Here is a 25,721-nt window from a genome sequence, read left to right as displayed (position 1 = left end):
TGTTTGTAAACTGACCAGCCCCCGCTCCTGCCTGGCCCTTCCCGACCATTGGGAAGACACATTTCACGCTGGGCGGGCCTTAATTGGCCAGCCAGCGTGAAATCGCGGTCAGCGGCCCGTTTCCCAACCGGTTGCGCGCCGGCCAAGGGTAAAATTCAGGCCCAAGTAACCATTGAGTAAAAAGTCAATTAATCTGGCAATAATAAAGAACAGGGCTCACTATAGTTTCCTGCTTGTCATTTGAAGAAATGTCTATATCAATACTTATAACTGCTTTGTGACATCTCACTGGAGTGTACTGGGATAAGTACTCTAGATGCTCAGCAGCTGACTCAGGTTTCAGAAGTTAGCCACTCATGAGCCACCTAGTTCCCTCTTACTTTTTAGATGAAGGAAAGGATTGCAACGGATAAGACGCAAGTTAAAATAAACCAAGTAGTGGTTAAGCGTTGCCAAGCTTGCATGTAAAAGCTTATGGATGTAGGAGGAAGTGAAGATTGGTAGGAGACTGATGGAAGTGAGGATTTACATACTTGAAGGTTTGTGACAACACTACAGCTGTAGCAGAGGAAATTATCTGCCCCCTTATTGTGAAGGTTGTCAAATTTGACAAGTTGAATTAATGTGCATCATAGTCAGTAAGAAAAGTAAAAATTGTCAAGATTTTTTCAAGTGATTAGGAAATGTAATTAAATCTCTTTTTAAGGTAGTGGTTGGTAGCTGTAATTGAACAATGAATTCCCATATAACACGGATAAACTGGTATCTGGATTAGTATGAGGGTGATGTTTTTGTTTGTGTGCTTCGTAACAGATATTAATGGAAGGTACTGTGGGAGATAACTTAGGAGGAGACATTGGAATTGACGACCTATCCTTCATGGATTGTACTCTCTATAATGGTGAGTATATTATTTATTGTTCAATTATAGGAGTAGTTTCACTGGCATTTATTAACATTGAGGATTTGACCTCCTTTTAGTGCCCTTTATACTGTTACTCTTATGACTGAAAGGTGATAGCATGGCTAAAGGAAGCAAGCAATATGCCATCGCTCATAATATGGCTAATGATCAAGGAATTTATATCCCCAGTGGAGACAGTTGGTAAAAAGATTGCATTTAATGCCTCATAAACCTACAGCAGGAGTTAAGCATGGACCTTGCACAATATTTGAAAAAAATAGAATAGTTAGAAAATAACATATATCAATCAAAGAACCATAACCAGATAAAACAACAACAATTTGCATTTATATAGCACTTTTACTGTAAGAAAAAAGTCCTAAGGTGATTCACAAAAGTGTAATCAGACAAAAATTGACACTCAGCCATAGAAGGGGATATTAAGATAAATGACCAAAAGCGTGGCTAAAGAAGCCAGTTTTAAGAAGAGTCTTAAAGGAGAAGGTAGGGAGAGACAGAGAGGTTTCGGGAGGAATTCCAGAGGTTACTGCCTAGACAACTGGAGAAAGCCAAGGATGGAGAGTTCTTCCAGAGGCCAGTGTTTATGGAATGCAGACTTCTCACAGAGTTGTAGGGTTGAAGTTGCAGAGATAGAGGGATTGAGGCCATGGAGAGATTTGAACAGCAGGATGGGAATTTCAAAATGGAGAAGTTGGTGGGCTGGGAGCCAGTGTAGATTACTGAGCACAGGGCTGACAAGTGAACAGAATAGGGGGTGGTATGTACAGAAAGGGACGGAAAGAATACCATCCCCCCTCAGCTGATGAATCAGTACTCCTTCTTGTTGAAAACCACTTGGAGGATGCACATCCATATTGTTTCTACTGGAACTTGTGAACTTCTGTACGATCACCTACAAGACTGATTCATCTCCGCATGCCCATCTCATTATGGAAATCAACTCTACTGGAAAAGTGAATTATCCAGCATCAGTTCAGCCTGTCAATCTCTGTGAAGGAATAGACCACTGGACCTTGATCCTGGACTCTGGGCTCACATGAAACAAGAATTATTTTCTCTGGTCTTTGCTCTGAAAATCTTTCTTTCTCTATCCCTCTTTTATTGTATGAATGCACAGGGGGCTGCATTGTGACCCTCCTCCTGCATTTGAGTGTGTGTAAATAAATAAACTCTCTAAGTTTACCCTATCTCAAATTTGCTATCTCAAATTCAATAGAAAATTGGATTACACCAAAACTGAGGGGTTGGGAAACACGCCACTGCTTATAAAGGGGGAAGCAAATCAAAAGACCTTTCTGTTTATGGACGGGAGGTGAGAGGAGAAGTCAGGGCTGTTTAAATTACACCCTGCAGCCGCACCCCCCCTCTCCCCACCTGCCCCCTTCACCACCACCTCCTCCTGTCCGTAACATTTGGCTGGCATCAGCTTGGTTTCATTATATTTGACAGGGTGGAAGGCAAGCCATGTCCCAGGTCATAAATGCAGTAAGGACCCAACAGGTTTGAGGAGTATTTCTGTCCTGCTTTGCGGTGCTTCTGACAAGTGCTTAGCATGCTGCATCCTCTGAAGGGAAAAGTATTTAGACGGTCTTAGAGGCTTTGAGTTCGAGTGAAGAGGACAGTAGGAGCGCACCAGCAAAAGATTGTGCAGCAGGGTCCCCGTAGGGTAGAGTAGCAACATGGGCTTAGAACATCAATACGTATTGGCTTAACTATGGGTATGCAGTCAATTGGCCAACTCACACAGGGGAACAATGTATCAGCCAACCCCAAACTACACAGTGCTTACAGTGCAAGGGTCACAGGTAACTTCCAATGGCATGGCAGGGTTGTCTCTGGGCATATATTTGATTTTGGTAAAATAAAAGCAAAAAACTGCGGATGCTGGAAATCCAAAACAAAAACAAAAATACCTGGAAAAACTAAGCAGGTCTGGCAGAACGGTCATTCGGACTCGAAACGTTAACTGTGCTCCTATCCACAGATGCTGCCAGACCTGCTGAGTTTTTCCAGGTATTTTTGTTTTTGTATCTGATTTTGGTGCCGTTTATTGCCCTTTTTATTGGGCAGAGGACGGTAAGTACCCACCTCTGCCCCCGACCTCAAGAGTCACCGAACACAAGGCCGCACCCAATCACAACTTGCAAACTGCACATGGAACTCGCCTCTTGCTTGAAAACATGAAAATCCTGGGAAAAACCAGTTGTGAGTCAGCTGTGTGTTTTGTTAGCCACGAAAGGGTTGGACTCACATTTCAGGAGCTTAAGAGGAAAATCCAGCCCGTGGTATCTGATTGTTAAATGACTGTCACAGAATAAAAAATAAACATTAACAAAACTCATTTAATCAATTTACTACTTAATTAATGATGAAGGAGGTCATCATCATTCAGTGTTCCATCTTATAACATCTGTTAAACTACTCGGCACTGTCATAGCTTTTTCCAATAAACAAATTTAAATATATTTACTAATCTTTGATTTTTTAAAAATGCACCCAAGGAAATTTTTATCAGTTCTACAGTGTTTGCAAATGACTTTTAATTACAGATTTTAATTTTAATTACAGATTCATGCACAAGAATTGGATTTGTATTTTAAATCACTTCTCCTGCCATTTACTGGGACTTGAGGACTGGTCTGCAACATGTGCTTCCAAATTAACAGTGAATTTTTTTCTTATTCATTTATGGGATGTGGGCTTCGCTGGCTGGGCCAGCATTTGTTGCCCTTCCCTAATTGGCCTTGAGAAGGCAGTGATGAGCTGCTTTCTTGAACTGCTGCAGCCCATGTGTTGTAGGTACACCCACAGTGCTGTTAGGAAGGGAGTTCCAGGATTTTGACCCAGCGACAGTGAAGGAATGGGGATATAATTCCAGGCCAGGATGGTGAGTGACTTGGAGGGGAACTTGCAGGTGGTGGTGTTTCCATGTATCTGCTGCCCTTGTCCTTCTAGATGATGGCAGTTCGAAGGTACCTAAGGAGTCTTGGTGAGTTTCTGTAGTGTATCTTGTAGATGGCACACACTGCTGTCATGGTTCATCCATGGTGGAGGGAATGAATGTTTGGGGAAGGGGTGCCAATCAAGCAAGCTGTTTGTCCTGGATGGTGTCAAGCTTCTTAAATGTTATTGAAGCTGCACTCATCCAGGAAAGTGGGGAGTATTCCATCACACTCATGACTTGTGCTTTGTAGATGGTGGACAGGCTTTGGGGAGTCAGGAGGTGAGTTACCTGCCACATGATTCCTAGCCTCTGACTTGCTCTTGTAGCCACAGTATTTATATGGCTAGACCAGTTTAATTTCTGGTCAATGGTAACCCCTAGGATGTTGATATTGGGGGATTCAGCAATGGTGATGCCTATAAATGTCAAGGGGTGATGGTTAGATTCTCTCTTGTTGGAGATGGTCATTGTCTAGCACTTTTGTGGCACAATCGTTACTTGGGCTTCTCAGCCCAAGCCTAGATATTGTTCAGGTCTTGCTGCATTTAGACATGGACTGCTTCAGTATCCAAAGAGTTGCAAATGGTGCTGAACATTGTGCAATCATCACCGAACATCCCCACTTCTGACCTTATGATGGAAGGAAGGTCATTGATGAAGCAGCTGAAGATGGTTTGGCCTAGGACACTACCCTGAGGAATTCCATAAGACCATAAGGCCATAAGATGTAGCAGCAGAAGTAGGCCATTCGGCCCATCGAGTCTGCTCCGCCTTTCAATGAGATCATGGCTGATTTGATAATCCTTAACTCCACTTTCCTGCCTTGTCGCAAAACCCTTGATTCCCTTATTGATTAAAAATCTATCTCAGCCTTGAATATACTTAATAACCCAGCCTCTACAGCCCTCTGCGGTAAAGAATTCCACAGATTGGCTACTCTCTGAGAGAAGAAATTCCTCCTCATCTCTGTTTTAAATGGGCACTCCCTTACTCTGAGATTTTGCCCTTTGGCCCTAGACTCTCCCACAAGGGGAAACAACCTCTCAGCATCTACCTTGTCAAGCCCCTTAAGAATCTTATTTGTTTCAATAAGGTCGCCTCTCATTCTTCTGAACTCCAATGAGTATAGGCCAACCTACTCACCCTCTCCTCATAAGAAAATCCCTCCATACCCGGCACCAACTTAGTGAACCTTCTCTGGACTCCCTCCAATGCCAGTATATTTTTCCTTAGATAAGGGGACCAAAACTGTTCACAGTATTCTAGGTGTGGTCTAACTAGTGCCTTGTATAGTTTTAGCAAGACTTCCCTATTTTTATACACCATTCCCTTTGAAATAAAGGTCAACATTTCATTTGCCTTCCCTATTACCTGTTAAACTTTTATGTTAGCTTTTTGGGATTCATGCACAAGGACTCCCAAATCCCTCTGTGCTGCAGCCTTCTGCAGTCTTTCTCCATTTAAATAATATTCAGTTCCTCTATTCTTCCTGCCAAAGTGCATAACTTCACATTTTCCCACATTGTATTCCATATGGCAGGTTTTTGCCCACTCACTTAACCTGTCTATATCCCTCTGTAGTCTCCTTGGGCTCAATCTTCCGGTTGGCGTGCGGGGGCGGGCCCGACACGTAAAATGATGCGCAATGACGTCGTGCGTGTGCCCCGATGTCATCACATGTCATCTCGATATTTCGTTGGGTAGGCGCGCGCCGGAGGCGGCTGCTTGCCCGCCGAAATGTCTGCGGCCTATTCAGGCCATTAAGGAAGTAATTAAAGTAGTTCAGAACATTGCCCGTCCAACCTTAAGGTTGGTGGGCAGGCGAAAAGCCCAAGCAGCCTCCACGTTTTTCAGGAAACCTCATCCACGGGTGGGATAAGGTTTCCTGAAGCTTTTATAAAATAAATACATAAATTTTCCCACCTTTGCAAACATGTCCCAATGCACGTGACACAGTCACATGAGGGGACATGTTTGAATAAATTTTTAAATCTATTCTTTATTAATCCTCATAACCATTCAATCTCCTTGAGGCAGCTCCGTGCCTCAGGGAGATCACTGCGCTCTTCTGTGCGCAAGAGCGCAGGGCCCCGACTCTCCCTTCTCCCACCGCCCGCACAGGCAGCGAACGCTACCAGCCTTAATTGGCGCCCCCTGCGTAAAATGGCGGCGCGCAGCTGATCACGGGTGACAATCGTCTCCACGCCCGCCATAGTAACAATCCAGGCCCTTGTGTCACCCTCACCTTTTGCCTTCCCATCTATTTTTGTGTCATCCATAAACTTGGCGATAATACATTCAGTTCCCTCATCTAAGTCATCAATATATATTGTAAGTAATTGTGGCCCCAGCACTGATCTCTGTTGCACTCCACTAGTTACAGGTTGCCATCCCGAAAATGCCCCTCTTATCCCAACTCACTGTCTTCTATTCATTAGCCAATCCTCTATCCATGCTAATATACTACCCCCAACACCTTGGGCTCTTATTAAATAGCCTTATGTGCGGTACCTTATCAAATGCCTTTTGGAAATCCAAATATATTCCATACACTACTTCCCCTTTATCCATCCTGCTTGTTAACTCCTCAAAGAATTCTAATAAATTTGTTAGGCATGATTTCCCCTTCATGAAGCCATGCTGACTCTGCTTGATTGTATTATGCATTTCTAAATGCTCTGCTTTTAAATCCTTTATAATAGACTCCAACTTTTTCCCAATGCCAAATGTTAAGCTAACTAGCCTATCGTTACCTGTTTTTTTGTCTCCCTCCCTTTTTGAATAAGGGTGTTACATTGGCCGTTCTGCAGTCCTCTGGGACTTTTCCAGAATCTAAGGATTCTTGGAAGATTACTACCAGTGCATCCATTATTTTTGTAGCTACTTCCTTTAATATCCTAGGATGCAACCCATCAGGTCCAGCGGACTTATCAGGCTTTAACCCCATTAGTTTCAGTAGTACTTTTTCTCTAATGATAGTTATTGTATTTATTTCCTCCCCCCTTTTTCCTCTTGATTATTTAGTATTTTTGGAATGCTATTAGTATCTTCTGCTGTGAAGACTGAAGCAAAGTATTCAACTCCTCTGTCATTTTCTGGTTCCCCATTATTATTTCCCCAGCCTCATTCTCTAAGGCGCCTATGTCCACTTTGGCCTCTCTATTCCTTTCTCAATACTTAAAGAAGCTCTTGCTGTACATTTTGATATTACTTACTAGTTTACCCTCAAAGTTTATTTTCTCCCTCTTAATTATTTTTTTGGTCATTTCTGTTGGTTTCTAAAACTTTCCCAATCCTCTGGCTGGTTTATCCCTTCCTAGAATCCTTCTTCCTCACTGGGATATATCTTTGTTGAGAGTCATGAGCTGTTTTCTTAAACGTCTGCCATTGTTCATCAACCATCTTTTCTGCTAAACTGCTTTCCCAGTCCACTCCAGCCAATTCTGCCCTTGTTCCATTGAAATTATTCTTATTTAAGCTTAGCATAGTTGTTTCCAACCCAGTTTCTCACTCTAAAACTGAATGGTAAATTCCACCATATTATGGTCACTGTTTCTAGGGGATCCTTTACTCTGAGATCATTTATTAAACCTGCCTCGTTACACATTACCAGATCCAAAATAGCCTGATCCCTGGTTGGATTCACAACATATTGTTCTAAGAAACTGTCCCGAATACACTCTATGAATTCTTTCTTGTATCTACCTCTGCCAATTTGATTTTTCCAATCTACATGAAGATTAAAGTCACCCATGATTAATGTACTGCCTTTTTTACATGCCCTCATTATCTCCTGATTTATTCTCTGTCCTACAGTATAGCTATTGTTAGGGGGCTTGTAGACTACGCCCACCAATGTCATCTTCCCCGTGTTATTTCTCACCTCCTCCCATATGGATTCTATATCCTCTGATCCAAGATCCTTTCTTGCTATTGTACTTATTCCATCTAGTACTAACAAAGCTACCCCACCACCCTTACCTTCCTGCCTGTCCTTTCGAAAAGTCTCATACCCCTGAATATTTAGTTCCCAGCTTTGATCTCCTTGTAACCACGTCTCCGTAAGGGCTATAAGACCATACCCATTAACCTCTATTTGTGTTGTTAATTCATTTATTTTGTTCCAAATACTACGTGCATTTAAGTAAAGGGATCACTCTTGCAGTGATGTGTTGGAACTGAGATGACTGACCTCACAACCTTCTTCCTCTGTGCTAGGTATGACTCCAACCAGTGGAGATTTTTCCCCCTGATTCCCATTGACTACAGTTTTGCTAGGGCTCCTTGATGCCACATTCAGTCAAATGCTGCCTTGATGTCAAGGGCAGTCACTCTAACCCCATCTCAGGAGTTCAGCTCTTTTATCCATGTTTGAACCAAGGCTGTAATGATGTCAGAAGCAGAATGACTCTGGCAGAACCCAAACTGGGCATCAGTGAGCAGGTTATTGTTAAGCAAGTGCCGCTTGATAGCACTGTTACTGACCCCTTCCATCACTCTACTGATGATGGAGTGTAGGCCTCTTGGGGCAGTATTTGGCCAGGTTGGATTTGTCCTACTTTTTCTGTTCAAAACATACCTGGGCAATTTTCTATATTGCCGAATAAATGCCAGTGTTGTAGCTGTACAGGAACAGCTTGGCTAGGGGTGCGGCAAGTTCTGGAGCACAAGTCTTCTGTACTATTGCTAGAATATTGTCAGGGCCCATAGCCTTTGCAGTATTCAGTGCCTTCAGCTGTTTCTTGATATCACATGGAGTGAATTGAATTGGCTGAAGACTGGGGACCTCCAGTGGAGGCCGAGATGGATCATCCACTCGGCACTTCTGGCTGAAGATTGTTGCGAATGCTTCAGCCTTATCTTTTGCATTGCTGTGCTGGGCTCCTCCATCACTGAGGATGGGGGTATTTGTGGAGCCTCCTCCTCCAGTGAGTTGTTCAATTGTCCATCACCATTCACGACTGGATGTGTCAAGACTGCAGAGCTTAGATCTGATGCGTTGGTTGTAGAATCGCTTAACTCTGTCTATCACTTGCTGCTTATGCTGTTTGACATGCAGGTAGTCCTATGTTGTAGCTTCACCAGGTTGGTACCTGATTTTTATGTATGCCTGGTGCTGCTCCTGGCATGCCCTCCTGCACTCTTCATTGAACCAGGGTTGATCCCCTGGCTTGATGGTAATGGTAGAGTGGGGGATATGCCAGCCCATTAGGTCACAGATTGTGACCGAGTACAATTCTGCTGCTGTTGATGGCCCACAGCACCTCATGGATGCCCAGTCTTGAGTTGCTAGCTCTTTTTGAAATCTATCCCATTTAGCACGGTGGTAATGCCACACAACACAATGGTGGGTACCCTCAATGTGAAGACAGGGCTTCATCTCCACAAGGACTGTGCAGTGGTCACTCCTACCGCCACTGTCATGGACAGATGCATCTGTGGCAGGCAGGTTGGTGAGGATGAGGTCAAGTATGTTTTTCCCTCTAATTGGTTCTCTCACCACCTGTCGCAGACCCAGTCTAGCAACAATGTCCTTTAGGACTCGGCCAGCTGGGTCTATGGTGGTGCTACTGAGCCACTCTTGATGATGGACATTGAAGTCTCCCACCCAAAGTATATTCTGTGTCCTTACCACCCTCAGTGCTTCCTCCAAATGGTGTTCAGCATGAGGTTTCCTTGCCCATGTTTGACCTGATGCCTTGAGACTGCATGGAGGCCAGAGTCAACGTTGAGGACTCCTAGGACAACTCCCTCCTGACTGTATACCACTGTGCCGCCACCTCTTCTAGGTCTGTCCTGCCAGTGGGACAGGATATACCGAGGGATGGTGATGGTGATGTCTGGGACATGATCTGTAAGGTATGATTCTATGGGTATAACTATGTCAAGCAGTTGCTTGACTAGTATGTGAGACAGCTCTCCCAATTTTGGCACAAGCCCCCAGATGTTAGTAAGGTGGGCATGGCAGGGTGACAGGGCTGGGTTTGCCTTTGTCGTTTCTGGTGCCTAGGTCGATGCCAGGTTGTTCATCCAGTTTCATTCCTTTTTATTGGCTTTTTAGAGGTTTGATACAACTGAATGCTTACTAGGCCATTTCAGAGGGCATTTAAGGGCATATTACTGCGGAACTGGAGTCACACGTATGTCAGACCAGTTGAGGATAGCAGATTTCCTTCATTAGTGAACCAGATGGCTTTTTACAACAATCATCATTAGACTTTTAATTCCAGATTTTTATTGAATTCAAATTCCACCATTTGCCCAGAGCATAACCCTGGATTACCAGACCAGTGACAATACCACTACACTACTGCCTCCCCCAGAATGAAAATCAAGGTTTTAGCATTTGGTGTGGAATTAATAAAGTGAGTGTGATATTAAATGCAAAGAACTGGGACAGCAGCAAAGAGAAAGAAGATAATTGAATCTACCTTTGAAGAGCCTGTGCTATTCCATCAGCCATTTTGAGCTATTGGGTAACGGCTGGAACAGGCCGGAAGAAGAAGAAGAGAAACAACTTGCATTTATATAGCATCTTTATTAGACAAAAGAATCCCAATGCACTTCACAGAGACATGCGGAAAAATGTGCATTGAGCCAAAAATAGATCTAGGGAAGTGACCAAAACTCTTGGGTTGCTCTAGCATGCTTTAAGAATGAATAAGGTATGCAACCCAATAACCACCATTTTGGAAGGAAACAATCCAATGCCATGATAAATTATAGATAAAAACGCTTCATTTTTTTCACAAGCAGCCACGGTTACACCTGTCAGTTTTCAAACAGCTCTGATCTTCTGACAATCGATCATCCTTGTGTTGAAAGTAGGTAATGAGCTGCCAATAAAGACATATCAACAGCTTGTTAAAGCAAAACTTCAAATGGATCAGATTTTTGCATATAATACTGTGGTTCTCTTTTCATCTGAAATTGCTCAGATCAAAATTGATGACTGCCAGAAAGTTTAAAGACATTACTTATTCCAGAGTTAGAGTTCTGAGATGTGGAAACAGAGATATTAGAAGCAGTGATGGTTAACAGATATCCAGTGTACATCCAGGATGGGGACGGGATTCAGATGTGGTGGAGGAGCCTTTTTTTCCCAAAACAGATGACACAAAGATCCTTTTCAGAACTAGGATATAACTCTTAACTATTGGATCTTGTTCAGGTGATTTACCAGCAGCAGTTCCAACAACACCATCAGGACCATCCAGATCTTCCACACTCCCGTCCAATAACTGCACGGCCAATGAATTTATTTGTAAAACAAACGGGCAGTGTGTTGACATCATCAAGAAGTGTGACTTCAGAGACGATTGTTCAGACAAGACAGATGAATTGCCCTGTGGTAAGCATCCAGTTTTTCTTTCCATGTATAAATTATTCATTCAAAGGTAACCTGGGAACATTCAACAATAAAATGCAATCCTCAGAAAACGCATTTAAAATGGAAAGTTGTAAAAATACAGATAGCAACAAATATCTTGTGACAGGAATCAGATGATGTACAGTTTATTTTTATTCATTCATGGGATGTGAGCATCACTGGCTAGGCCAGAATTTATTACCCATCCATATTGGCCCTGGAGAAGGTGGTGATGAGCTGCCTTCTTAAACCACTGCAGTCCATGTGGTGTAGGTACACCCACAGTGCTGTTAGGGAGGGAATTCCAGAATTTTGACCCAACAACAGTGAAGAAATGGTGATGTAGGATGGTGTGTGGCTTGGCAGGGAACATGCGGGTGGCAGATGTGTCTGCTGCACGTGTTCTTCTGGGTGGTAGAGGTTGAGGGTTTCAAAGGTGCTGTCAGAGGAGCCTTAGCAAGTCACTCCATGCATCTTGTAAGTGGTACACAGTGTTGCCACTGGGCTCCGGTGGTGGAGGGAGTGAATGTTTTAAGATGACGGGTGCGGCGCTGATCAAGTGGGCTGCTTTGTCCTGCACAGTGCCGAGCTTCTTGAGTGTTGCTGAAGCTGCTGTCTTCCAGGTAAGTGGAGAGTATTCCATCACACTCCTGACTTGGGACAGGCTTTGGGGAGTCAGGAGTTGCTTTCTACAGAATTCCCAGCATCTGACTTGCTCTATTAGCTACAGTGTTTATGTATCTGGTCCAGTTAAGTGTCTGATCAATGTCTGATCAGGATGTTGATGGTGGGGGAATTCAGTGCTGGCAATAAAGCAAGTTGTAACTAGGAGGAGCGCCACAAGGATCAGTTCTTAGGCCTCAGCTATTTACAAACTACATCAATGACTTGAATGAAGGAACCTAATGTATGGTAGCTAACTTTGCTGATGACTAAACATAGGTAGGAAGGTAAGTTGTCAAGGGAACATTAGGAGTCTACAAAGTGATTGAGATATGTTAAGTGAGTGGGCAAAAATTTGGCAGATGGAGTGCAATGTGGGAAAATGTGAACTTGTCAGCTTTGGCAGGAAGAATAAAAAGCAGTATATTATTCAAATGGGGAGAGATTGCAGAACTCTACAGTACAGGGGGATCTGGGTTGGTATATGTATCATAAAATATTAGAATGCAGGTACAGCAAGTGATTCGGCAGGCAAATGGAATGTTGGCATTTATTGCAAGGGGAATCAAGTATAAAAGTAGGGCAGTGTTACCACAGTGGCACAGGGCTTTAATGAGACTGCATCTGGAGTATTGTTTACAGAGCTGATCTCCTCACTTAAGAAATGATATAATTGCATTAGAAGCAGTTCAGAGAAAGTTCACTCAGCTTATTCCTGGGATGATGGGGTTATCTTATGAAGAAATGTTGGACAGGTTGGGCTTATACCCGTTAGAATTTAGAAGAATGAGAGGAGACCTTATTGAAACATTAAATCCTGAGGGGACTTGATAGGGTGGATGATGAGAGAATGTTTCCCCTTGTTGGGGAATCTAGTGGTGCACACTGTTTAAACATTTGGGGCCTCCCATTTAAGACTGAGATGAGGAGACATTTTTCTCTCAGAGGGTGGTGAGTCTGTAGAATTCAGCGTGGAGAATAGTGAAGGCTGGTTCATTGAATATTTTCAAGGCTGAGTTAGAATGATTTTTGATTGTCAAGGGTTATGGGAGGCAGGCAGGAAAGTGGAGTTGAGACCACAATTAGGTCATCCATGACCTTATCGAATATTGGAACAGGCTTGAGGGGCCGAATGGCCTATTCCTGTTCCTAATTCTTATGTTCTTGAATGTCAAGGGGAGATGATAAGATTCTCTCTTTTTGGAGATACTCAATGCCTGACACTTGTGTGACACATATGTTACTCGCTACTTATCATCCCGAGCCCAAATGCTGTCCATGTTTGCTCCATAGCAACACATTCATTTGCTCTCAGATTAATTCTGTTGGTCCTTCCTACATAAATCAGCTCATTCCTGAGTATTTTCTAGCTCTCTTTTTGTTGTGAAAATTTAAATGCAAACATACAAAATAGAAAAACATATTTTCAAACCATCATTTATTCTCTATTCCTTTCCTTTAGTTTCCCTCTGATTTTTACCTTATTCTTATTTGTTCATTTTGCTCTATTTCTCTTTAAGTCCCTAAATTAACTTTCTTTTCCCCACCATTGTTTAAACTTATTTTACATTTTGTCGCCCCTTTTTTATTCCATTTATTATTTTACCCCCATAGACCCTGAGGGCAGGATTTGGGTTCTGGGTCAAGACACTGATATCGGGCCCAAATGGGGGTCCTGACCCCCATATTGTGTCAGGAGCAGTAACCTGGCAGTGATTTTCCCTGAATTTGCTAATTAGTGGCCAGAGGGAATGCTCATCGTCCAATTAAGGACGGCAGGTAGGCTCTTGAAGCTGGTGGGGAGCCAGTAGGAGATCCTCCAGTATGGAAGGAGATAAAGCCTGCAGTTGTAGGTAACAGAGAGAGAGGGTGCTTCTGCCTTGAGGCACCTTTTCAGCATTTTAAAAACTTTTGAATTTAAAAATGGCCATCGCTGCTAACCCACCATTATGGTGGAAAAGCCCCTCCAGAGAGCTGTTTGTGGCCTCAGCTATGGTCAGATAGGTGGGGAGGGCCTGAATGGCATCCTGGAGCATTGGCCCTTCAGTCTGCCACCGGGAGGCCACTTCCAGTCATCTTCCATGTTCCTGATGCTGCGGGGGCCCACAGACCAATTGGAAAATTCCACTCAGCCACTAATAATTGATATTAATTGGCCTTAAACTTATTTTAGTTGGCTACCCACTGCTGCGGTGGATAGCCCTTCCAATGCCAATCTCACCTCCAGGAAAATGGCTTGGTGGTGGGATGGTGCCAGCAAACTGGCACACCAGCTAGTGGTGCAAGCTATGCACCTGACCAATTGACGTCCAGTGGGGAAGACTTTGAAAACGATTGCAGCAGTATTCGAAACTGAGATCTTCTGATAACACCATAACCCATCGAGTACAGGGAGTAGGGTAGAATGTGGAGTGGATGCCACAACCAGATCAGCCATGATCTTATTGAATGGCAGAGCAGGCTCAAGTGGCTGACTGGCTTACTCCTGCTCCTAATTCATATGTTCGTATGACTGCCTCCATTCTTGCCCCCATATCAGAGTGAAAATTCTGTCCCTGGGTACCCATTTTTTAGGAATCCCAGGAAGATGCCTATAGGAGCACATCCAGTGCCTGAAGTTCACACCCAGTGTGCTGACCAGGCCCAAAATGACCAATCTGGTGAGGATATGCAATGGTCATACTGTACTTCTGGATCCATAAATCTACCCTGTATGTCATTACTGTCCCTGGTTCCTGCAGGTATCTGCTTAATATTGGTACAGACTTTTAAACTGTTGCAAGCCACAAACAATGAATTGTTCTGATGGTCTGGCATTGCTCTAATGAAGGACATTGGAGCACTGGGCATGTATGTATATGCAGAGTGCCACTCACCAGCATCCAAATGATGTGAGCCTTTCACTGTAGAAAAGTCAATCCTTTGCTAAGAGGAGATAGTGGCATAGTGTTAATGTCATTGGACTAGTAATCCAGGTAATGTGGGTTCACAAATCTGGCCACTATCATTGAGTGTCATAAAAACCCATCTGGTTCACCAATGCCCTTTAGGGAAGGAAATCTGCTATCCTTACCTGGTCTGACCTACATGTGACTCCAGACCCACAGTAATGTGGTTGACTCTTAACTGCCCTCACAAGCCACCCAGTTCAGGGCAATTAGGGATGGGCAACAAATGCTGGCCTTCAGCAATGCCCACATCCCATGAAAGAGTAAAGGAAATCAAAATTACCAAATTTAAAAATTTCACAGATGGTTGTTAATATACAAGTTACAGTGCTGTGAAACTAATGCAGTGGGAGACTGTTTCCTCAAGGTAGTTTCACAATCCTTATTCTAAAGTAAATTATACCGGGATTGTTCTCCAATTCTAGTGGTAACTAGATTTATTCCAAAATCTACAACAGGATTGTGCAGGAATATTTTTGTAAGTGACAATAGTAATGATCCACGAGCTACAATGTTAAAATTCTGATTTTTTTTCTCTATAGTTAGTAAGACCTGTGATTTCGATAGTGGGACCTTGTGCGGTTGGAAGCAGCAGATAGATTCATCAGCAGCTGAAAATGTTTTTCAGTGGTTCACTGGACAAGGTTCTGGTATACACCCAGGAGAAGTGGGTAACAGACCATCTACAGATCACACGATGTATGGTTATATTTTGTTTTGGCTTAAAATTGATATGAATCCTATCCCTTGCTCTGCTATTTCTATTTTAATCAGAATCCTAAGTAAAGATCAAAGCCAGCAGTACACAAAGGTTATAAAGAATAGAACACAAGGTACCAGCATCAAGTTGCAACATATATGATATATAGTGGACTGCCTCAGACTGCTTTACAGAGAAACTGAAGGAGGGCTCAGGCAGGAGCTGGAGAACATTAGGGTTGATAGATTTCCGGGACTCAGATTAACTGGAACTTGCGAAGCAAACTGGAGAGGGCACACCCCAGATAAAAACATTTGAGAAATCAATCCTTGAGACGCTGAAGAGTTTCAACAGTAGAAGGAGGCATATAGGAAGAATTTTCCCAGGCAAGGTGAGGTGAATTTGCATGCATGTGGGAAATTAAATCCCCCGAAATTGATGTAGGGTCAGGATCCTGATGCCATCCACCCACTTCCGGGTTTCTGCAGGGTGGAATTGAAAGTAAGTGGAGAACCCCTGTTGGGTAAATTATTAAGGTAATTAAAAAGCCAATTATGAACTGTTTCACTCATTTCTGGATTTCCCAGTCAGGGAACCTGTTTCCTGACCAATCAGTAACCAACCAGTAACCCGAGGTGAGTGAACAGCGGGAAGAGCTTCTTTAGTGAAACTGACAAGCCTGGAATGTTTTGATCAGTTACACTGAAGAGCTCCAGACATGGCAATTGAGAAACTGCTGTCCATCTCTCAGAGATTGCTATCAGTGCTTGACAGGTGATTGCCAATGTGTTGGAAGCCATTTCACCTGTCTAGGACTTCACTTACCTTTAACTGTACTTGCATGCTGCTAGCCCTCACCACGCCATGGAAACAGCTTATGCAACTCCACCTTGCACCTGTGCTGAGGGGCAAGAGCAGAAGCCACACCACCAGCAACAGCAGTAAGAGCAATACCAGTGACAGCACCAACAGCCTTCTCCTCAGCCAGATGCCCAAACAGAGGACAGAGGGGATGGATACGGAGATCCAGCTGGAGGGTGACAAGACCCCCAACAGAAGGTCTGCAAGCAGAGGATCATATCTCCTGACATATCTCAACACCAGTGCCATGGCTAAGCCTCCCCATTAGTAAATCAGCTTCCTGAAAATTATCCTGCTGTTCCAGCAGGGACTAATCTAAAAGATGCTGTCCATAGTGGCATAAGCAGCTGATGTTGTTTAGATGGAAAACTGGAGTCCATGTCAGCAAACCAATCTCAATGCTGAATGTCATTAAAGTAAGCAAAGGAGATTTCTAGAACTGGAGATACTTGGATTGGTTGGAATGAAAGAATAGCAGTTTTGCTGTTATTGAACTAAACAACATTGATTCTCATCCAAGACCTGATGGGGGAAATTTTCAGCTGCTGGCCCCCTGTAAAATGGAGGACCAGCAATTGAAAATCCGGAGTGTGGTCAGCTTAGCCGCCCTATTAATGCCCATGGCTGACCTCTTGTACTCCTGCCTGAAACTAGAGGAAAGCCGCTTACATTTGAAAATTGGTTATAGACTCCCAGTTTCAAGTACAAATGAGAAGCAACATATTTTGCCTGTTTATACCAGATGGTGAATGGCCTAACTAACAATCTGTCAAAAGGCCTCTGGAGCCCACTCAAAAACACAGTCCAGCAAATCAGTTTTTATTTTTGTTGTTCATTGGCCCAAGAAAAGCAGAAGTGCTCTACCTGAACCTTCAAAATTAAATCCAATAACTGAAGGATTGCCCCTCCCTGCCCTGTTGTATTATCCCTTTCAAGATTAATACAACAAAGCTGAAGGGCCAGGCAGAGTGGTTGCACAAAGGGAGCTTTAATGGAGACCTTTCTTTTTATTCATTCATGGGATGTGGGCATTGCTGGCTAAGCCAACATTTATTGCCCGTCCCTAATTGCCCTCATTCGGAGGTCATTTTTAAGAGTCAACCACATTGCTGTGGGGGGTCCGGAGTCACATGTAGGCCAAACCAGGTAAGGACGGCATTTTTCCCTCCCTAAAGGACATTAGTGAACCAGATGGATGTTTACAACAATTGGCAGTGGTTTCATGGTCATCATTAGACTATTAATTCCAGGTTCTTACTGAATTCAAATTTCACCATCTGCCGTAATGCCAGAGCATTATGCTGGGTCTCTGGAATACTAGTCCAGTGACAATACCACTATGCCACTGCCTCCCTGACCTGTTGTTGCTTCAGCTTACATGTGCTAACTAACAGTGCAAGAGAACTGAATCATGTGATATTGCATCACTTCCTGTGATGACGTACATATTAGCAATAACCATATTTTTAAATTAGTATATTTAACATACTAATGTTGGGGGTCTTGTCACCCTCCGGCTGGATCTCGGTATACAATTCACGATCACAACACACCCTACCCTCGGCTGACCTGTTGGCCATTTCAGTGCACGAGACTAACAATTTTTCATGCTCCCAGAAAAGATGTGCTGCTGTGTGGGCCTGGCAACTGTTTGGCACCCACAGCTTTGCAGAGGCATATAACTGAGGCCAGCACCCCAAAATGGCTCAGGCAGCTCGCTAACACACGAAGCAGTGAGGGGCGCAGCAGTTGCTTCACTGACTTTGAGCCCATTTCGGGTACTGCTATAAATTCATCTTGATATTCGACTGACAGCTGGATAGTATGACAACAGCCTTCGGATTAATGGTGGTGGCAAAAAGGAATAGTTGGGTGTGGTCTGATAATGCTTTTGGATAATGTCACCAAGGAACAGCATGCAGAAGGTAAATAAAAGGGAGAGGTGCAGGTGATTGTGTGAGGGCAGCAGGGGGAACCATTCAAAGAGATCTATTAGCAACATTGGGACAGATATAAAGATAAAAAGTACTGATTGTAAGATGAAGGAAAGACTTAAAAGAGGTAAGGGGACCAATTTTGAGGTTTTGAGAAAGAATGGGTTAGAATGGAGATGTAGTAGAAGATAATAATAACGTGGGCTGAAAATACCAATCACCATGACCCTGACTCCTTGCCATCACCAGAAATCTGATAAATAAAAGATAGCTGGGTTAAGAAGGAACGGCCATTTTCTAAATCACCTGATGGTCTGTTCCAATAAGATAAGGAGTGAGTTTACTATAGCAGCATGCTCGGCAAATGCCCAGATGCTATCATGACGCTGGAAAATTTACAAAAATCCATTCCCTGATTATTTAACTCAAGTCTAGGGGTTCTCAATTTGAAATGATTTTTTTTTCAGGCAGTAATTGCTTCATAGCTTCTTTTTGTCTGCTGAAGATATTCCAGTAGCTAGAAATCCTTCATGAATATAAATGTGAATGAGCTTATCGTGATCAGCACATTGAAGAGTAATTTCAGGTTTTGTACTTCCTGCATTTCTTTAATTGAAGAAATCTGTTGTTGTTTTCTGGGTCTCGGTATGATGAGATGAACTGACTTGCCAGCTTGAAAGTAGCATTTAAAAGGGGCTATACCGAGAGGCATTTTAGAATCACAAGGTGGGCCCTCCGCAATAATACTTACTTTGGGAGAATATCATTATAGGTCTGATTCCAATTATTATTTATGGCAAAATAATATTCATAACCTATCACTTGAAGTGGCATGCTGCAATGTTGAAGCTATGCCAGCTCATTAACCTTCGCACATATCAAAGAAAAATGCAGTTGATAAATGCTCCTGGTTGATCAGGGGGTGGCTCAATTTGCCAAGAGTGTGCAGTCTGCACCTCCAGGAAGTCAGGCAGAGCCAGGAATCTGAGTGGCCGCTCATTCAGGCTGTTGTCATTACAGGAGAAGATAACCTATCTCCCAGCTTCCGGCAAACAATCTATCCATCACTTGCCTTATGCATTTATATATTAGTGACTTCAAATTCTTTGTTAAGTCTCGGTAACAGCTTTTAAGGAACCGGAGGCAAAAAAATTGAGGGTGATGGTGACTGTCACAGCCACAGGTAATGCATAGTGGCCAGGTCCAGTCAGCAACAGTCTTCTTCCTGGAGGCTGTGGATGTCTGTGACCACCTGGTGTGGCCATCTCAATCTTCGAAAGGTTCAATGTTCACTGCTGCTTGTTCAGTTCCTCCCTACGACAGTTTCATGTGAAAGAGTTATTTGGCAAGTTTTCATTTGTTTGGTCAGAGAACCTTGTAGTGTTGTGGTGTCATGGCTGGTTTTGATTGGGCCGCTGAAGAGAAACAGAATAAGGAGCAAAAGCAGCAAGGCAGTGATATGGAGGGAGCTGCAGGAGGCCAGCAGGGAAGAAAGCAACCAAGAGGTTGAGTTGGCAGGAGGGCCTACCCAGCCACAGGACTCAGCGTCCTTGAACTAATGGAGGAGCAGTGCTTCTTTCATTTAAACTGGGCCTCCTGACCTTTAACCATCCCAGTAAAGTACCACTTCATTTTACCTCCATTCACCCCACGCAGTTGCAGGTAATTTCAAATCAGGCTCCCAATTGCCTGATTTCCAGCCTCTCCATAGATGTCCCAATTTGGACAGTGGCAGAGGTGTCAGCTGTGGCTCAGTTCATAGCACCCTCGCCTTTGAATCAGAGGGTTGTGGGTTCATGTCCCACTCCCGGAAAACCAAGAACTGTGATTGTACTCAAAAGAGTTGTGACTGTTGATAACTTGAAAGAGTTTGGACAGTGGCAGGCTCGTGCAGAGTGTGTTGAGGCCAAGTTTCATATGTTTTATTTTTTTCAACCTCCTCATCTCAACCCTCATTCCCCAGTTCTGCAGAAGGCAGCAGGTTAGATTCAAGGCTGCCACCTCAGTGGTGGGAGGAAATAAAACTGGTTACTTTGAAGAAGGGAATTGGAATCGGTGCCACTGTTGGCTTTGTGTCTTCTTTCAATTTATGACATCGAGACTGAGCAAATGGCTATGAGCTTTCTGGAGGTAAGTTTGTACTGTGGTAAATGGTGAGGCTTCAGAGCACAATTGCTAGGCGCTTGAGAATTAGCCTCATTAATTGATTCATGCAATTGATTCCAGCTGCCCAGATGCAAAAACTCAGCTCTAATGTAATAGTTCCTGCAGCGTTCAGAAGAGAGGACTTTAGGGTACAGCTGGGCAGTGCAGTTGGTTCACCAGTGGCAGCTCAGGCCTCCATTAACAGCAAGTGATGGTTCCAGGGTTGGAAAAGGTGCTAATTGCACAGATTATCTCTGGATCGCGAATAACAGAATGCTCAGGTATGCTTCTTGGAGTCAGGATTGTGGGAATTCGCAGTTCTTCCAAAGATAAGGGCTTATGGTGTTGGAGGTGACATATCAGCATGGATAGAGGACTGGCTAACTAACAGGAAACAGAGGGTGGAATTGTCCCAGATTTGCACTAAGTACAGTAGTGGGAAGGAAAAAGGATGTTTTAACAGCCGGCCGCAATGGCAGCTTTTCATGCTGTATTATCCCAATCCCTCTTCATTAATCACACATTCCCGGGAAACATGCCAGGTCGCTGGCGGGATGGCCTCTCATTCGCCCGCCCCACCCCGCCGTCACCTCGCTGCTTCCTCATGAGTGCCATATTTAAAGTCCAGCCATGCGCACACCGCTCAGTGCTTCCAGCCCACAACTGCTGCACAGAAGACAGGATGGCCCCGAGATGTTTGCAAGAGCTGGGCCTAGAGGGGATCCCGTGGCAACACCATCTATTTGGGCACACATGGTATCATTAAAACTGAACTCAACTGCCCAAGTTGCTAAGTTCATAAGTTCAATGAATACTGATTCATGCAATGGTGGCGGGTCTAGATCACCATGATATTATGCTGCAGCGCAAATATCTATGGCTTCCTTAAGTGGAACATTGCTGATTAGGCTAGCAATGCAAAATGAGCACATGTACACAGCATTGCTACCGATGTGCAAGTCCTGTATGGCCTTCGCAAATGAGTCCTTCACCGTGTATGTGGAAAACTTGGTTAAAACTGGTTGTAACAATTCACCCAACCATTTGGCTAATTCATGTTGTGCTGCTCTCGCAAACATCTTTGTTGGGTTCCATGAGGAACATGTCTTCATTGGAATGATATCCAACTTCCTGCCCCTCGCATATTTCCGATATGTGGATGACATGTTTGTTATGTTTAAATCCGCAGCTACATGTAACAATTTCCTTACATGTCTTAATGGACTCCATCCTGCACTCAACTTCACCTAGGAAGTGGAGAAGTTAAATCCACTCCCCTTCCTTGACATACTGCTTGAGAAATCTGCCAGGCTATTCTCTACCACGGTCTACCACAAGTCTACCTTCACTGGTCAACATACACGTTGGGATTCTTACAGTTCCACACACTATGTGATTGGTCTTATCAGCAACCCCGTAAATAGGGCCCCATCCATTTGCTCACCATGCAAGCATGCTGCTGAAATAGGGCTCATCAAAGGCATCCTGCAGGATAATGGCTACCCTGATCAGATCATTTCGCGCTGTACATCACACAAACTCATGAACGGGCCTAAGGCTGTCACTTTCAGCCCTGAAAAGTGTCCAGTCTACTTCAGATTACCCTGGAAGGGCAAAGTATCTCAAAAATTTGAGCAACAGGTGAAGCTACCTGTTTCACGCTGCTACTATGCAGTAGCAGCACGATTGGTATTCGCCAGGATGCTGCCGTCAGGCCAAAAAGACGTTCTGCCTATGACACAAATGAGTAATGTGGTATATGAATTTCAGTGCCAGTGTGATGCCAGGTATGTAGGCCATATGTCTCAAAAACTGGTGGATCGTATCAAACAGCATGTCCCAGCCGCTGTTTGCAATGGGCAGGGTAAAGACCTTACTGAACGCCTATAAGTGCCTGTGCTTGCAAAACTCAAAATACAGCATCTAACATTAGATGTGATTCTGCGATTGGACAACATTTGCTAAATAATCCTCGGTGTGCGAAAAATTACGCTGACAACCAATTTAAGATTCTCAGCTGGGCTCACAATGCGGTGCATTTGCGTGCACTGGAAGCTACATATATTAATACACAGGGTTCTGTTCTTTGCAGACAGAAAGAACATGTACGCACATTGCGCCTGTTTCAGCTAAACAAAATAAGTGACTGCCAGTCTGATTCATTCCTCAGGGCAATGCCTTGACCAATCAGGGTCAAGCTGCCTGGTTTAAATTTCAAACAATGCTTGACAGTCAACTGTCAGTCACCAACAATGGTGCATTCTCCATGGCAACACCACTTGCCAACCAATCAGCACTCTATTCACATACAGTATAAATTATTGTTTTCCCCCTTATATTGGTATTCTTGCAAGTGTCCTAATGAGTGCAAGATGAAAAGCTTAGACATATCTCTTTTTGCAACAATCTTCCACTTTAGTAAGTTGCAGTAATGTGATCATGAAGCAATTGCAAGATTGTGATGAAGTTTCTAGGACATCCAAATCTTTGGAGCACAATCCACAGAGCTTCCTGATTTATTGAGTCGAATGCTTTGGTCAGGTCAGTGGATGCAATGAAGAGTTCCTGGTCATGTGCTCACCATTTTTCTTGGAATCGCTTGGCAACAAAGACTATGTGAGAAGTTCCCCTGGAAGGTCTAAAGCCACACTGTGGCCAGGATTTACCGGTCCCGCCCAAAGTCAATGGACCTTTGGCTTGTCCATCAAATTTTCCACCCCACCTGCAATGATTCCTGCCACGGGCGGGACCAGAAAATCCCGGTCTATGTCCCTGGGAGGATTTCTTCAGCCACAGAAAGTAGGTGATTCAGTAGAATACGTGTTAGAATTTTCTCTGTATGGACAATAGGGAAATACCTTGATGGTTTCCACAACATGATTTATCTCCATTCTGAAATTACAGTTGTCGCATTCCTGAAGTCAGGGGGAATTCTTTTTCCTTCCAAATCCATAGGATGAGTGCATGGAGGCTTGATGTGAGCAAAAATCCACCAGCTTTGAATACCTTAGCTGGAATACTGTTGGGACCACATGCTTTGTTGTTTTTAGTGGTTTAATTGCTTGTTGCAACTCTACCATCAATGGTGGATCACCCATTGTTTCTACCTCAGGGTACTTGGGGATAAGCTGGAGAATATCAGCTGCCACTGTGGATCCACAGTTGAGGAGTTGATGAAAATTTTCTTTCCAGTGTTGACAGATGGCATGTCAGTGGGCAAAGGAGATTTTGTCTATTTGACCTTGGTCTATAGGGGGCCCTGGTGGCTTTGCATGGCATCATGGTCAGCATATTGTTGGATTTCTCAGGCTTTCTCTTCCCACCACATGTCATTTATCTTCCAGATTTGTCATTGGGAGTCAGCTTTGAGCTCTTGGAAAGCTGCCTTCTTGATTTGTGATCTTGGGTTATGCTGTCAGGCAAAGAAAGCTGCTTGTTTTCATTCCAGGAGGTCACATACTGTATTTGAGCATCATTTTTTTCGGATTAGTCCTGGTGACGATGATGGTCAAACCCAATGATCTGGACACAGGAGTCTAGTATAGCTGACTTTATTTGATCCCACTGTTCTGGAATTGAGTTGGATATGTGAAAAATTTCCAGATTGGTCATGAGCCGTATTTGGAATTCCTTTTTTCAGTCAGGTTGCTTTAGGACTGAGACAATGATATTCTTCCTCCTGGGCTTTTGGGCCTTGGGCGTCTTTGTGTTAAGTGGATATTCATCAAGATTGAACAATTCGATGATCTGTTCCGGTAGGTATCAGCCCCCGCATGGAATGAATAAGATCAAATTTCAAATTTGCGGACAATACAAAATTTGGAAGCCTTGTAAATTGTGAGGAGGACAGTATAGAACGTAAAAAGGACATATACAAGTTGGTGCAATGGGCATATAGGTGGCAGATGAAGTTCAATGCGGAAAAATGTGATGTGATACATTTTGGTAGGAAGAACATGGAGAGACAGTATAAAATAAAGGTTTCTATTCTAAAGGGGGTGCAGAAACAGAAGGACCCAGGGTATATGTGCATAAGCCATTAAAGGTGGCAGGACAGGTTTAGAGAGCAGTATTCTAAACTTTATTAATAGGGCCATAGAGAACAAGAGCAAGGAGGTCATGTTGAGCTTGTATAAGACACTAGCTAGAACTCAGCTAGAGTACTGTGTCTGGACACTGCATTTTAGGAAGGATGTGACAGCATTGGAGAAAGTGCAGAAGAGGTTTACGAAAATGGTTCCAGGGATGAAAAACTTCAGTTATGAAGATAGATTGGAGAAGTTGGCACTCTTTTCCTTGGAGAAAAGAAAGCTGAGAGGAGATTTGATAGAGGTACTCAAAATCATGAGGGACCTGGACAGAGTAAATATGGAGAAACTGTTCCCATTGGTGGAAGGATTGAGAACGAGAGGCCACAGACTCAAGGTAATTGCTCAAAAAAGCAAAAGCGATATGAGAAAAAACTTTTTCCACACAGCAAGTGTTTAGGGTCTGGAACTCACTGCCTGAGAGTGTGGTAGAAGCAGGTTCAATCGAGGCATTCAAGGGGGAGTTAGATGATTACTTGAAAAGAAACAATGTGCAGGATTACGGGGAGAAGGCAGGAGAATAACACTAGGTGAAATGCTCATTCGGAGAGCCGGTGCAAACATGATGGGCCAAATGGCCTCCTTCTGCGCCATAACAACTCTGGGATTCTGAGTGATACACACATCGCTTACATCTTTGACCCGAACAATGACGTAATCCCTGAGGTTGCAATGCTTTGATCTAGGGTTCCTTCATGTGGTTTTATGTTTGTCCTTCTGGCAAAAGAGGATGTTTGTTATAATGAGGCCATGCTGAGCACATTCTGTCAGCAGGAGGACGCCATTTGCCAACCCCGTTTTTCCTAATAGTTCCTCTGCAGATATCAGAGCCATGGCCAACCCTGGCATTAAAGTCCCTCAGAAGGATGACCTTTTCTTCCTTTGGGATGGCAGTGAGGACTTCATCAAGGTCAGAATAGAACCTTTCCTTTACATTTTCATCGGAGTCAAAGGTCAGGGCATAAATGCCGAACATGGTGACATATTGGTTACGGCTGAGCTGCAGGTGAAGTGTCAAGAGTCTTTCATTTAGACAGTTGTGGAGTTCTGGCAACACATCCAACATCCTATTCTGGACGGAAAAACCAACTGCATGGACACGAGGGTCACTGTCAGCCTTTCCTTTCCAGCAGAAGATGTTTCC

The 25,721-nt window shown here is 43.7% G+C and overlaps 1 protein-coding gene across 1 annotated transcript in view; it reads left to right on the top strand.

Moving 5' to 3' along the window:
* The window catches only part of malrd1 (MAM and LDL receptor class A domain containing 1), a 314,776-nt gene that overhangs the window by 57,692 nt on the left and 231,363 nt on the right, over nucleotides 1-25,721 (top strand). Inside the window, exons 8-10 of the mRNA XM_078535594.1 lie at nucleotides 814-901; nucleotides 11,041-11,220; nucleotides 15,392-15,548. Coding sequence (XP_078391720.1) covers nucleotides 814-901; nucleotides 11,041-11,220; nucleotides 15,392-15,548 — 425 coding nt within the window. The remainder of the gene's footprint in view (nucleotides 1-813; nucleotides 902-11,040; nucleotides 11,221-15,391; nucleotides 15,549-25,721) is intronic.

This window comes from Cetorhinus maximus, chromosome 3 (genome assembly GCF_964194155.1).
Source record: "Cetorhinus maximus chromosome 3, sCetMax3.hap1.1, whole genome shotgun sequence".
Lineage (NCBI taxonomy): Eukaryota > Metazoa > Chordata > Chondrichthyes > Lamniformes > Cetorhinidae > Cetorhinus > Cetorhinus maximus.
The sequence above is the reverse complement of the archived record's forward strand: the minus strand, read 5'-3'. Positions and strand labels throughout refer to the sequence as shown.